We start from the raw sequence: 15,672 nt of genomic DNA, 5'->3' as shown, positions 1-15,672 counted from the left end.
TTTTTTTTGATGATGGCCATTCTGACTGGTGTGAGGTGGTACCTCATCGTTTTGATTTGCATTTCTCTAATAATTAGTGATGCTGAGCATCTTTTCATGTGCTTTTTGGCCATCTGTATGTCTTCTTTGAGAAATGTCTATTTAGGTCTTCTGCCCATTTTGGGATTTTTTTTTTTTTTTTTTTTTTGATATTGAGCTGCATGAGCTGTTTGTATAGTTTGGAGATTAATCCCTTGTTGGTCTCATCATTTGCAAATATTTTCTCCCATCCTGTGGGTTGTCTTTTCATCTTGTTTATGGTTTCCTTTGCTGTGAAAAAGCTTTTAAGTTTAACTTAATTTAATTTGTTAATTTTTGTTTTTATTTTCATTACTCTAGGAGAAGATCAAAAAAGATATTTATGTCAGAGAGTGTTCTGCCTATGTTTTCCCCTAAGAGTTTTATAGTATCCGGTTTTACATTTGGGTCTTTAATCCATTTTGATTTTATTTTTGTGTATGGTGTTAGGGAGTGTTCTAATTTCATTCTTTTACATGCAGCTGTCAGTTTTCCTAGCACCACTTATTGAAAAGGCTGTTCTCCATTGTATATTCTTGCCTCCTTTGTCATAGATTAGTTGACCATAAGTGCGTGGGTTTATCTCTGGACTTTCTATTCTGTTCCATTGATCTATATTTCTGGTTTTTGTGCCAGTACCATACTGTTTTGATGACTGTAGCTTTCTAGTATAGTCTGAACTCAGGGACCCTGATTCCTCCAGCTATGTTTTTTTCTCTCAAGATTGCTTTGGCTATTCGGGGTCTTTTGTATTTCCATACAAATTGTGAAATTTTTTGTTCTAGTTCTGTGAAAAATGCCCTTGATAATTTGATAGGGATTGCATTGAATCTGTAGATTGCTTTGGGCAGTATAGTCATTTTGACAACGTTGATTCTTCCAATCCAAGAACGTGGTATATCTCTCCATCTTTGTCAACTTTGATTTCTTTTATCAGCATCCTATAGTTTTCTGCATACAGGTCTTTTGCCTCCTTATGTAGGTTTATTCCCAGGTGTTTTATTCTTTTTCATGTGATGGTAAATGGGATTGTTTCCTTAATTTCTCTTTCTGATCTTTTGTTGTTAGTGTATAAGTATGCCAGAGATTTCTGTGTATTAATTTTGTATCCTGCAACTATACCAAATTCATTGATGAGCTCTAGTAGTTTTCTAGTGTCGTCTTTAGGATTTTCTGTGTATAGTATCATGACATCTGCAAATAGTGACAGTTTTACTTCTTCTTTTCAAATTTGGATTCCTTTTCTTATTCTTCTCTGATTGCCATGGCTAGGACTTCCAATACTATGTTGAATGAAAGCCTTGTTCCTGATCTTGGAGGAAATGCTTTCAGTTTTTCACCATTAAGAATGATGTTAGCTGTGGGTTTGTCATATATGGCCTTTATTATATTGACGTAGGTTCCCTCTATGCCCACTTTCTTTTTATCATAAATGGCTGTTGAATTTTGTCCAAAGCTTTTTCTGCATCTATTGAGATGATCACACAATTTTTATTCTTTAATTTGTTGATATGGTGTATCACAGTGATTGATTTGTGGATATTGAAAAATCCTTGCATCCCTGGGATAAATCCCACTTGATCATGGTGTATGACTCTTTTAGTGTGTTGTTGGATTCAGTTTGCTGGTATTTTGTTGAGGATGTTTGTGTCTGTGTTCATCAATGATATTGGCCTGTAATTTTCTCTTTTTTTGTGGTATCTTTGCCTGGTTGGTATCAGGGTGGTGGTGGCCTCATAGAATGAGTTTGGGAGTGTTCATTCCTCTTAGTTTTTTTGGAATAGTTTCATAAGGATAGGTGTTAACTCTTCTCTAAATGTTTGATAGAATTCACCTGTGAAGCCATCTGGTCTTGGACTTCTGTTTGTTGGACGTTTTTAAATCAGAGTTTCAATTTCAGTACTTGTGATTGGTCTGTTCGTATTTTCTATTTCTTCCTGGTTCAGTCTTGGAATGTTGTACCTTTCTAAGAATTTGTCCTTTTCTTCTAGGTTGTCCATATTATTGGTGTATAGTGGCTTGTAGTAGTCTCTTATGATCCTTTTTATTTCTGTGGTGTCAGTTGTAATTTCTCCTTTTTCATTTCTGATTTTATTGATTTGGGCCCTCTCCCTTTTTTTCTTGATGAGTCTAGCTAATGGTGTATCAATTTTGTTTATCTTTTCAAAGAAAAAGTAAAAAGAACCAGCTTTCAGTTTCACTGATCGTTTTTATTTTTTAGTCTCTATTTCATTTATTTCTGCCCTGACCTTTATGATTTCTTTCCTTCTACTAACTTTGCGTTTTGTTTCTTCTTCTTTCTCTAGTTGCTTTAGGTGTAATGTTAGGTTGTTTATTTGAGATTTTGTTTCCTGAGGTAAGATTGTATTGCTAAAAACTTACCTCTTAGAACTGCCTTTGCTGTGTCCCATAGGTTTTGGATCATAGTGTTTTTGTTGTCATTTGTCTCTAGGTATTTTTTGATTTCCTCTGATTTCTTCGGTGATCCACTGGTTGTTTAGTAACATATTGTTTAGTCTCTACGTGTTTGTGTTTTTTTACATTTTTTTTTTCCTATAATTGATTTCTAATTTCATAGCATTGTGGTAGGAAAAGATGCTTGATATGATTTCATTTTTCTTAAATTTACTGAAGCTTGATTTGTGGCCCAATATATGATCTATCCTGGAGAATGTTCCATGTGCATTTGAGAAGAAAGTGTAGTCTTCTGCTTTTGGATGGAAAAATTAAGTCCATCTGGTCTAATGTGTCATTTAAGGCCTGTGTTTACTTACTGATTTTCTGTCTGGATGATCTGTCCATTGGTGTAAGTGGGGTGTTAAAGTCCCCCACTATTATTGTGTTACTCTCGATTTCCCCTTTTATGGCTGTTAGCATTTGGCTTATATATTGAGGTGCTCCTATGTTGGGTGCATACATATTTACAATTGTTATATCTTCTTCTTGGATTGATCATGTAGTGTTCTTCCTTGTCTCTTGTAACAGTCTTTATTTTAAAGTCTATTTCGTCTGATATGAGTATTGCTACTCCATCTTTCTTTTGGTTTCCTTTTGCATGGAATACCTTTTTCCATCCTCTTACTTTCAATCTGTATGTGTCCCTAGTGGGTCTCTTGTAGACAGTATATATACAGGTCTTGTTTTTGTATCCACTCAGCCAGTCTGTGTCTTTTGGTTGGAGCATTTAATCCAACTACATTTAAGGTAATTGTCAATATGTATGTTCCAATTACATTTAAGTTAATTATCAATATGTATGTTCCTATTGACATTTAAAAAAAAAATCATTTATTTATTTATTTATTTATTTAGTTTTGGCTGTGTTGGGTCTTCATTTCTGTACGAGGGCTTTTTCTAGTTGCGGCAAGCGGGGGCCACTCTTCATCGCGGTGCACGGGCCTCTCACTATCGTGGCTTCTTTTGTTACGGAACACAGGCTCCAGAAGCGCAGGCTCAGTAGTTGTGGCTCACGGGCCTAGTTGCTCCGTGGCATGTGGGATCTTCCCAGACCAGGGCTCGAACCCATGTCCCCTGCATTAGCAGGCAGATTCTCAACCACTGTGCCACCAGGGAAGCCCCCTATTGACATTTTTAAAAAATTGTTTTGGATTTGTTTTTGTAGGTTTTTTTCCTTCCCTTCCTCTTTTGTTCTCTTCTCTTGTGATTTGATGACTGTCTTTAGTGTGTGTTTGGGTTGCTTGTGTGTGTGTGTGTGTGTGTGTGTGTGTGTGTGTGTGTGTGTATCTATTGTACTTTTTTGGTTTGCAGTTCCCATGAGGTTTTTTAAATTTTTAAGTTTTATTCTTTTTTTAAAAAATTTATTTATTTATTTGTTTGTTTGCTTGTTTGTTTATGGCTATGCTGGGTCTTCGTTACTGCGCATGGGCTTTCTCTAGTTGTGGCAAGCGGGGGCTACTCTTTGTTGCGGTGTGCAGGCTTCTCATTGCGGTGGCTTCTCGTTGTGGAGCGTGGGTTCTAGGCACGCGGGCTTCAGTAGTTGCAGCGCATGGGCTCAGTATTTGTGGCTTGCAGGCTCTAGAGCGCAGGCTCAGTAGTTGTGGCACACAGGCTTAGTTGCTCTGCTGCATGTGGGATCTTCCCGGACCAGGGCTCGAACCCGTGTCCCCTGCATTGGCAGGCGGATTCTTAACCACTGTGCCACCAGGGAAGTCCCCCCATGAGGTTTTGATATAGCAGTCTATATATACACAAGGTTATATTAAGTTGCTGGTCTCTTTCCACCTAAAGAAGTTCCTTTAGCATTTGTTGTAACTGGGGTTTGGTGGTGAATTCTCTTAGCCTTTGCTTGTCTGTAAAGCTTTTGATTTCTCTGTCAAATCTGAATGAAAGCCTTGCTGTGTAGAGTATTCTTGGTTGTAGCTTTTTCCATTTCATCACTTTAAATATATTTTACCACTCCCTTCTGGCCTGCGGAGTTTCTGCTGAAAAATCTGCTGAAAACTTTATGGGGATTCCCTTGTATGTTATTTGTTGCTTTTCCCTTGTTGTCTTTAATATTTTTTCTTTGTCTTTAATTTTTGCCAGTTTGAATAATATATGTCTAGGCGTGTTCCTCCTTGGGTTCATCCTGTATGGGACTCTCTGCACTCCCTGGACTTGAGTGAGTGTTTCCTTTCTCATATTAGGGAAGTTTTTGGCTATAATATCTTTAAATATTTTCTCAGGCCCTTTTTCTTTCTCTTCTCCTTTGTTGACACCTGTAATGTGAACGTTGGTGCGTTTAATGTTGTCACAGATTTCTCTGAGACTGTCCTCATTTCTTTTCATTTTTTGTTCTTTATTTTGTTCTGTGGCAGTGATTTCCACCACTCTGTCTTCTGGCTCACTTCTGCCTCAGTTATTCTGTTATTGATTCCTTCTAGTGTATTTTTCATTTCAGTTATTGTGTTGTTCATCTCTGTTTGTTTGTTCTTTAAATCTTCTAGCTCCTTGTTAAACATTTTTTTGTATCTTCTCAATCTGTGCCTCCATTCTTTTTCTGAACTTTTGGATCATCTTTACTATCATTACTCTGAATTATTCTTCAGGTAGATTGCCTATCTCCTCTTGATTTAGTTGTTCTTGTGAGTTTTTATCTTGTTCCTTCATTTGCAACATATTTCTGTGTCATCTCATTTTGTCTACCCTTCTGTGTTTGTGGTCTCCTTTCCACAGGCTGCAGGATCATAGTTTCTCTTAGTTCTGGTGTCTGCCCCCTGTGGGTGAGGTTGGTCCTGGGGTTTGTGCAGGCTTCCTGGTGGAAGGGACTGGTGCCTGCCCTCTGGTGGGTGGAGCTGGGTCTTGTCTCTCTGGTGGGCAGGGCCGTGCCAAGGGGTGTGTTTTGAGGTAGCTGTGAGCTCAGTATGACTTTAGGCAGCCTGTCTGCTGATGGGTGGAGCTGTATTCCTGTTTTGCTGGTTGTTTGGCCTGAGGCATTCCAGCTCTGGAGCTTGTAGGCTTTTGGGTGGGGCCAGGTCTTGGTGCCAAAAATGGGACCTCTGGGAGAGATCATGCCGATCAGTGTTCCCTGGGGCCTCTGCCACCAGTGTCCTTGCCCCCAGAGTGAGCTACCGCTGACCTTTGCCTCCTCAGGAGACCCTCAAGACCCCTAGTTAGGTCTAGCCCTGGTTCCTATGGAGGTATTGCTTTGTGCTGGGTCCCAATGCATGTGAAACCTTGTGTGCGCCCTCCAAGAGTGGAGTCTCTGTTTCTCCCAGTCCTGTGGAGCTCCTACACTCAGGACCCACTGGCCTTCAAAGCCAAATGCTCTGGGGGGTTCTTTCTCCCAGTGACTGACCCTCAGACTGTCTTGTAGGGCTATTTTTATGTGGGAACGTCCCTGTATAGCCTAAGTGGGTTTAATATTTTTTGGTGCTAGAGCTGTTTTTAATATGCTTGTCTGCCACCTCTTTCCTCAGTGTATGCTGGCCATTATCCCCTTGGTAAGAGGAGTGACTGATGTTGGGGTGACCTGAGCCTGCACGGGATATTGAACGGGGGCCACCCCTTGCTCTGAGGTTGTCGCTGCCCTGTGAGGGGCAGGGTCTGCTCTCCAGTTGCAGTAGAGGCCCCGAGATCTGTTTCTGAGCTGTGTTTCTGACCTGCAGTGTGACATAGGCAGGATTGGAGCACTCTCTGTGGGAGAGAAGCCACTGCGTTTTCCTCTAGAGCTGTTCAACTGTGAGTGTGCTCTGTTGCGTCACTTTTCACCTGTTGTGCTGGCTCATAAATTACACTGTTGCTGGAACTGCTCTCAGACCCACCTTAACAGTGGGTATGCCGGCAATTGGCCTTGGTGTCTTTCAGGCGTTGTTTTCACCAGACTACCAGCACAGATCCACTGAAGTCAGGTCCCAGGACTGCAGTAATTGTGCACCAGGACCTGCTGTGGGAGCTATGGAGGCAGCTCAGATTCTGGCCCGGTCCAGTCCCCATGTGTATGTGCACATAAACCCACAGTTGCTAAAGCTAGACCCATCTCAGCTGGGGTAGTACTCATTCATTTGGATATTCTGCAGGTGCTGAGTTTACAAAGCCGGCAGCGGGGGTGTAAATCCGCAGTTCCCACAACTGTGAGGAGAGATTTCAGCTCTTCTTCCTTAGTTGCATGGCCCATGAGGCTCAGCTGTGGTTTCAGCCCCACCTCTGCATGTGGGCCTTCCACCAGTGTCTGTTCCTGAGGCTGCCCCAGAGCCTGCCCCGGTGGGTGGGGTCAGAGGCGGCAACAGGTGGGGCAAATGCCAGCCTGCTGGGGTGGGCGGGGGTGAAGGAGGCAGCTGCAGTGGGTGGGGCATGTGAGTCTGCTTGGGCTGTGGGGGTGGAGGAGGGGGCGGGGGTGAGTGAGCCTGCTCTTGCAGGTGGTGGCCAAGGCGGGTGAGGCGTGCAAGCCTGCTCAGGCAGGAGCCCCTTCTAGTGCCCAGGGAGGCAGGGGCTGGTGCGTGGGGAAGGGGGCTGCAATGGCGGCCTGGGCTTCTTCCACAAACATTCCCGCTTGTAGAGCTCTGTACTCCCATCCCTTCAGGCTCTCTCTTTGCAGCTAACAGCAGTCCCCTCCCTGGATCTGCTCTCCAAACCCCAGGTTCTAGCACCCAGCCTCCGTCCGCACCAGCAGACACGTGTCTCAGGCTGGGACGTGCAGGGCTGTGGCACCGACCATTCATGTAGGTCTCACTCTGTCCTGCCTCCCACAGACTGGTTGCTGTGCTCTCCTCCGAGCCCCTGAAGCTCCCCTTCTGTCCTAGCTGATCTCCCTACTAGCGAGGGGGCTTCCCTGGGTGTGGGAACCTCTCCTCTCTTTCAGTTCCCCCCCAGGGGTGCAGGTCGTGTCCTGTTTCCTCTTGTCTTTTTAAAATTTCTTTTGTCCTACCCAGTTGCATGGGGATTGTTCTTGGCCTTTTAGGTGTCCGAGGTCCTCTGCTAGTGTTCAGCAGGTGCTCTGTCAGAACTGTTCCATTCTTGATGTACTTATGGGGAGAGGTGAACTCCATGTCCTCCTATTCTGCCATCTTGACTCCTCCCCCACTCCTATCTCAGTTTTTGTTTTCTTGTTTAATAGAGGAGCTAAAATTGTTTGATGTTCTTTACCGCCAAAAACAGAAGAGGAGGACTAGGAAGAGAAGGAGGTATCCTTCTGAGGGGAGGGCAGTGTTCATGCAGAGGTCACATTCCTTTCACTCATGTTCCCATGGGTTTGCGGACATGCAGTGGATTTCCTTAGCTAAAGGCAAGAAAGGGCACGCCATGAAAAGTGTTTATAAAATTTATGCTGTTCCAGGAAGGAAAGGCTAACATCTCCCTCCCAAGTGGATGTCCACTTAGTCATGGAGTTTGCTGACTTGCCCTGGGGAGAGAAGATGAGACTGTCAGGCAGGGAGAAAGGAGGCAAGGACTAGCCCTAGTAAGCTCCACCTGAGGGGTAGGAAAGATGCATGCTGCTCATGTCTGCAGGCCTCACATGTGAAGCTGCTGAGGACAGGTGAGAAAGGGCGACTGTGTGCTTGTGAGGAGGGATTGGTGCAGCTGGGGCAAAGTGGGTGAGTGCATCAGAGGACTACAGTGTGCTACTGCCAGGGGGTTTTGTAGAAAAGATCGCTGGTGCTCCCAGGGGACCACATGCTGGGGGAGTTGCTTGCGTTTCTTAGCATTGGTGCCTGTTTGTTTGGTTCTCTACCCATCCAGGCTACATCACCAGTGATAGCCAACAGAAAGGGGGACCGCCACAGGAGAATGTGAGGAATGCCATTTCCCTTTTTTTTTTTTTTTTTAACTTCATTTCTACCAGAGAAGAAATCTAAGAGAAAGGAAGATCTAGAGGGCGGTATGAGAGAGAGAGCAGATCACTCCTCTATCAACTCCAGAGCACTTTGGTGGACCCCAAGTCTTAATTATGTTGGAAAGAGAGACAGAGGTTTGACTGAAAACACAAGATTTTAAAATAGAGAGAATAAGTAATAGAGATTTTAACTGAAATGCCATTAAGGAAGTCTACTTGTTATTGAGAAATAGGGTTGAACAAAGCATAGTTGGTAACAGATATTGGAAAAATAAAGTGATTTAATTTTTATACAGTAACCAATTAAGTGTTCTCAAATCAGTTGCGACTATAAAGCAATTGGATGGAAATATTAACTCCTTCTTCTCAGCCCCTTCAGCTTCTATCTGATTGGGGAATTTAGAAATACAAAATACTAAGTCCTCTACACGTAAGCCTGGCCAGCCAACATCACCATTCTCATTTCCTGCCTCGCACACCTTGCGCCAAAGCACCGAATCACTCAGTGGCCTTTTGACATCTGCTTAGATGTTCATGTTTCTGCATGTGCTCTTTCTCCTGCACGGAGTACCCTTCCTTCCAATGTCTGTCAGGCAAATATCCACAGATGCTTCAGTTCTCAGCTTCAGAGTTATATCTTCTCTGAAACTATCATGACCTGTTCCCCCCATCCCTCTTTGATACCCACTCTCAGTCAGATAGATATCCTTTCTGGATCCTTCATTAATCCCTCATACGTATTTCCTGTGTGATGCTCACACTGTTATGTGCAGGTGTGTGTTTATATTTGTCACTCTCAATAGATAATGAGTCCTCTGAAGGAAAAGATCTTATTTGACTTGTTCAGTGTACTACCTAGCATGGTGCTTGGCATGTATATAACATAAGCTTCATAGATATTTGCTAACAGAAAGAAAAAAAAGGGGTAAAGTGGGGAGGGAGGGAGGAAGGAATTTATGCTCAGAGTGACGAGGGTGCTAGGTTTGGTTTAAGAGAAGGCTCCGTATTATTCTTATCTTACCCTTCCAGGGAGATGGCCCGTTGGAGAGTCACTGAAGGCTGGCGGGTTGTAGTGCTGTGTTGGGAATGACTGCAAGAAAAGAAAGAAAAAACAAACAGGTCATTTATTTAAAATATCTTTGCACATTCTAATAGTCTTATTGTCACGAAAAGAATCACTCTTGGAAGAAATACAGGAGAGATTAAATGACTGTTCTTTGGTGATAAGCAGAATCATCCACCACAGTATAACACTCTACCAGATAAGGGGTTAATAAATATTTCTTTATAATTTGATTTCAACATGTATTAATCAAAAGTAAGCTTTAAATGAAGGGTAGCCATGAAAAGAAACAAATATATTTGGAAGAGGTAATTATTTTCCCCTTGGAATAAGATAACATAAAGCATAAAAACAAATTTCACTATGATGCAATATATTATTTTTTTAATGCAGAACATTTTTTTCTAACAAAATTCTAAACAGCAAATTTGCAAATTGGAGTAGTATTTAATTAGTATAAATTTATTAGTTTACATTTGCAATACTTGTAAAAATAACAATAATTCAACTATTGAATGAACACAAAAATTTGAAAAATGGGATTTCCAGTTGCATATCAACATTAGTTAGAATTTAAGGTAATTCCGTATTTATTTTGGTTGCATGATAACAAGGTAAGACTGATTTTATAGATTAAGTATTTGCACTAGAAATTATATTGTATCTTTGCACTAGAAATTATATTGTATATATAGTAGTATCTAATATTTATTGAGTACTTATTGCCTGAGTTACTTTTCTAATTATATTTTTACATCCTTTATTTCTTACAACTCTATGAGGTATGTACTGTTCCATTTGACAGATGAGGAAATTAAGGTACAGGAAGGTTTAAAACTTGCCCAAATTCATGTGGTAAATACCTGTGCTCGAAACAGTATCTAGACTGATTCTAGTGCCATTCTTCTTAACCATCATATTATATCACCTTCCAAATGGTAACAATTTTTTTGGCTTTGAAAGAATTTGTCTTGCAATTTCAGAATACTCTTCAATTAGAGATAGATAGAGGGAAGACTCTCTTTCATCTGAGATATGCACAATGACAATCCAAGAGCATATTGTAATGAATTGTGAGTTTCCTATGTATTAAAGTATACAATAAAATGTATTTCAGTGTGTAATTTTAGTTTGTAGTATTAGTTTAAAAACATTTGTAACATTAGTTACATATACATGTAGTGTGTGAAGGTGTGTATATACAAATATATGTATAGAGAGAAACTTGAGTAAAATATTTGCAGAACATGAAGCAACTTCACACAATTCTAAGACTTCTCAGCACATACTTTGAAAACACTGACATTGCCATAGAGAGCCAAGCGAATAGGCTGCAGATTTTTCATTCAGAACTTTTGTTATTATGGGTGAGAGGAGGTGTTTCTCTGTGACTAGCATTTAACTGTGTCATGGATGACATTTATCTGAGGTTGAGAGAGCAGAATTTGGAGACTATGGCTAAGACCTAGAGAATGGTCGTCTTCTTCAAATTAAGGATTGTATCCTTTGTTTCCTGGCATCCCTCATAGTGCCGAGCATCACTTATGTCCACTAAGCATGTTTTGATTGGCCAACTGAAAGGCAGCATAGCATTGAGGAGCTGGACCATGTAGCCAGGCTGCCTGAGTTCAAATTTCAGCTCTGCCACATAGACCAATGTGACCTTGATTGAGGAGTTTCTTAAAGTTCTCTGTAACAGTACCTTCCTCATAGGGTAGTTATTCAATGAATACAGTGTTTAGAACAGTGTCTGTCTGTCTGTTACATGGCAAAAGCTACATAAGAAGTGTTAAATAAGCTGATATGATTTAGCAGAGTGTGCACTTTGAGATCTTTCTTTAGTACTAAATAAGCATAATTAATTATTTAGATCACTTCAATTAGCCATATAGTCAGTGCCACAAGGTATAGATTTGTGAGTATATTATAACTTTGGTGGTCACTATCAAATTATTAAAATGTTTTCTGTTGTAAAAACAACATTATAAAATTAATAGAAATCAATCAATCAATCAGCCAAGAAAAAAGAAATAAAAGGTATCCAGATTGGAAGGGAAGAGGAAAAATCATCATTAAATGCAGATGACATGATGATACTATACAGAGAAAATCCTAAAGGCACCAACAGAAAACTACTAGAGCTCATCAATGAATTTGGTAAAGTTGCAGGATACAAAATTAATATACAAAAATCTGTTGCATTTCTTTACACTAGCAATGAAATATCAGAAAGGGAAAGTAAAAAAAAAACCCCTTTAAAATTGCATAAAAAAATACTTTTAGGCATAAACCTGAGCAAGGAGATGAGACATATGCTGAGAACTATAAAACACTGATAAAGGAAACTGAAGATGAGTCAAAGAAATGGAACAATAACCCATGCTCTTGGATTGGAAGAATTCATATTGTTTAAATGGCCACACTACCCAAAGCAATCTACAGATTTAATGTGATCCCTATCAAATTACCCATGACATTTTTCCACATAACTTGAACAAATAACTCTAAAATTTATATGGAACCACAGAAGACCCAGAATTGCCAAAGCAATCCTGAGGAAAAAGAAAAAAGCTGGTGGTATAACCCTCCCAGACTTCAGACAATACTACAAAGTTAGTTACAGTAATAAAAACAGTATGGTGCTGGCACAAAAACAGACATATGGATCAATGGAACAGGACAGAAAACCCAGAAATTAACCCACACACTTATGGTCAAAATTAATCTACAACAAGAAGGCAAGAATGTATAATGGAGAAAAGACAGTCTCTTCAATAAGTGGTGCTGGGTAAACTGTACAGCTACATGTAAAAAAAAATGAAATTAGAACACCCTCTAACACCATACACAAAAATAAACCCCAAAAGGATCAAAGACCTAAATGTAAGACTGGATCTGTAAAACTCCTAGAAGAGAACACACGCAAAACATTCTCTGACATAAACTGTAGCAATGTTTTCGTAGGTCAGTCTCCCAAAGCAATATAAATAAAAGCAAAAATAAACAAATGGGACCCAGTCAAATTTACAAGCTTCTGCATAGCAAAGGAAACAAAATGAAAAGACAACCTATGGAATGGGAGAATATATTTGCAAATGATGCAACCGACAAGTGATTAATCGCCAAATAATACAATTATGCAGCTCAATATCAAAAAAAAAGACCCATTCAGAAAATGGGCAGGAGACCTAAATAGACATTTCTCCAAAGACGACACATAGACGGCCAACAGGCACATAAAAAGTTGCTCAACATGGCTAATTACTAGAGAAATGCAAATCAAAACTACAATGAGGTATCATCTCATGCTGGTCAGAATGGCCATCATTAAAAAGTCTACAAATAACAAATGCTGGAGAGGGTGTGGAGAAAAGGGAACACTCCTATACTGTTGGTGAGAATGTAAACTGGTGCAGCCATTATGGAAAACAGTATGGAGGTTCCTCAAAAACTAAAATCTAAAAATAGAGTTGGCATATGATACAGCAATCCCACTCCTTGTCATATATCTGGAAAAGACGAAAACTGTAACTTGAAAAGATACATGTACCCCAGTGTTTATAGCAGCACTATTCACAATAGCCAAGACATGGAAGCAACCAATGTCCATCGGCAGATGAATGGATAAAGATGTGGTATATACATATATATATACACACACACATACACACACACAACACTGGAATATTAATCATGAAAAGAATGAAATAATTCCATTTGCAGCAACATGGATGGACATAGAGATTATTATACTAAGTGAAGTAAATCAGACAGACAAGTATCATATGATATCACTTAGATGTGGAATCTAAAATGATACAAATGGACTTATTTACAAAACAGAAATAGATTCACAAAGAACAGACTGGTGGTTGCCAAGGGGGAGAGGGGTGGGGGAGGGATGGATTGGGAGTTTGGGGTTAGCGGATGCAAACTATTATATATAGAATGGATAAACAACAAGGTCCTACTGTATAGCACAGGGAACTATATTCAATATCCTGTGATAAACCATATGGAAAAGAATATAAAAAATGTATATATGTATAACTGAATCACTTTGCTGTACAGCAGAAATTAACACAACATTGTAAATCAACTATACTTCAATTAAAAAAAAATTCTCTGACATAAATCGTAGCAATGTTTTCTTAGGTCACTCCCCCCAGGCAATAGAAATAAAAGCAAAAACAAACAAATGGGACCTAATCAAATTTACAAGCTTTTGCATAGCAAAGGAAACAAAACAAAAAGACAACCTAGGGAACAGAAGAAAATATTGCAAATGATGTGACTGACAAGGGTTAATTCCCAAAATATACAAACAGCTCATACAACTCAATAACAAAAAAACCAAACAACCAATCAAAAAATGAGCAGAAGACCTAAATAGACATCTCCAAAGAAGACACATATTGGGTTGGCTAACAGGCACATGAAAAGATGCTCAGCATCGCTAATTATTACAGAAATGCAAATCAAAACTACAATGAGGTATCATCTCACACCAGTCAGAATGACCATCATCAAAAAGTCTACAAATAATAAATGCTGGAGAGGGTGTGGGGAAAAAGGAACCCTCCTACACTGTTGGTGAGAATGTAAACTGGTGCAGCCCCTATGGTAAACAGTATGGAGTTCCTTAAGAACCTGAAAATGGAGTTACCACATGATCCAGCAATCCCACTCCCAGGTGTATATCTGGAGAAAACTCTAATTCGAAAAGATAAATGCATTCCAGTGTTCATAGCAGCACTATTTACAATAGCCAAGACATGGAAGCAACCTAAATGTCCATCAACAGATGAATGGATAAAGAAGGTGTGGTATGTATACATAATGGAATATTGTTCATCCATAAAAAAGGATGAAATAATGCCATTTGCCACATGGACCTAGAGATTATCATACTAAGTGAAGTAAGTCAGACAGGGAAAGGCAAATATCATATGATATCACTTAGATGTGGAATCTAAAAAATACAAATGAACTTATTTACAAAACAGAAACATTCACAGACATAGAAAAACTTATGGTTACCAAAGGGAAAAGGGGGCAGAGAGGGATAAATTAGGACTTTGGGATTAGCAGATATAAACTACTATACATAAAATAGGTAAACAACAAGGTCCTACTATATTGCACAGGGAAGTATATTCAATATTGTGTATTAAACTATAATGGAAAAGAATATGAAAAAGAATATATATATATTCACATATACATATATGTAACTGAATCACTTTGTTGTAGACCCAAAACTAACACAACATTGTAAATCAACTATACTTCAATTAAAAAATTAAACTTAAATTAATGGAAATCAAAATAAGAGAGTAAAAAAATTCACATATAATTCCACAGCCTTGTCTCAGACTTTACAGAATCATCTAATTTAATTCTCAGAGCTGTCGTATAAGGAAGGTATGAGAATCCCCATTTTATATTTAAGAAAACACAAAGAACTTAAATAACATGTCAGAAAACAACAGCTTGCAAATATGGAGCCAGAATTCAAACTAAAGCCCCTCTTGTTGCCAAGTGTTTGTACTTTAAACTCTATGCTACTGATTCTCTGTATTTCCACATGTGTTTCATATCATTTTATATATACACAGACCATATATAACTTCATATCTGCATTCCTCCCCCCCTTACATTATAATTTAATCACTCCTGGTAAGGTTTCCATAATTATTATTTTGGTGTTATATAATGTTAATTACTCTGAAGATGTAATTTATTTAATCATCCTTTTACAGATGGATATTTGGGTTATTTCTGTTGTTTTAATATTATAAACAATGCTGCAATGAACATACTGATATCAATTACTTTGTTTTACTTGACAATTTCCTTTGAATGTATTCCTCCAAATGGAAACATTTATTTGGTTATGTCTTATGACTTACGTTATTAATTATTTTTCAAAAGTTTCTACCATTTTATTGCTTCTAAAAATATACATATATGTGCCAGTTTCACCACAGTCTTATAAGCCCTGCTATTATAATTAAAAAAAAATTGAGGGGCTTCCCTGGTGGCGCAGTGGTTGAGAGTCTGCCTGCCAATGCAGGGGACACAGGCTCGAGCCCTGGTCTGGGAAGATCCCACATGCCACGGAGCAACTGGGCCTGTGAGCCACAACTACTGAGCCTGCGCATCTGGAGCCTGTGCTCCGCAACAAGAGAGGCCACAACAGTGAGAGGCCTGTGCACCGCGATGAAGAGTGGCCCCCACTCGCCACAACTAGAGAAAGCCCTCGCATAGAAACGAAGAC

General features: G+C 39.6%; 1 protein-coding gene across 20 annotated transcripts in view; it reads right to left on the bottom strand.

Moving 5' to 3' along the window:
* Window positions 1–15,672, bottom strand: part of DLG2 (discs large MAGUK scaffold protein 2) — a 2,066,111-nt gene that overhangs the window by 421,457 nt on the left and 1,628,982 nt on the right. For all 20 annotated transcript variants that reach the window (XM_082410132.1, XM_082410117.1, XM_082410128.1 and 17 more), the window contains one exon: window positions 9,351–9,419. In XM_082410132.1, the coding sequence (XP_082266258.1) occupies window positions 9,351–9,419 (69 nt within the window). The remainder of the gene's footprint in view (window positions 1–9,350; window positions 9,420–15,672) is intronic.

The sequence above is a fragment of the Balaenoptera physalus genome, assembly GCF_965194825.1.
Source record: "Balaenoptera physalus genome assembly, chromosome: 10".
Classification (NCBI taxonomy): Eukaryota; Metazoa; Chordata; class Mammalia; order Artiodactyla; family Balaenopteridae; genus Balaenoptera; species Balaenoptera physalus.
The sequence above is the reverse complement of the archived record's forward strand: the minus strand, read 5'-3'. Positions and strand labels throughout refer to the sequence as shown.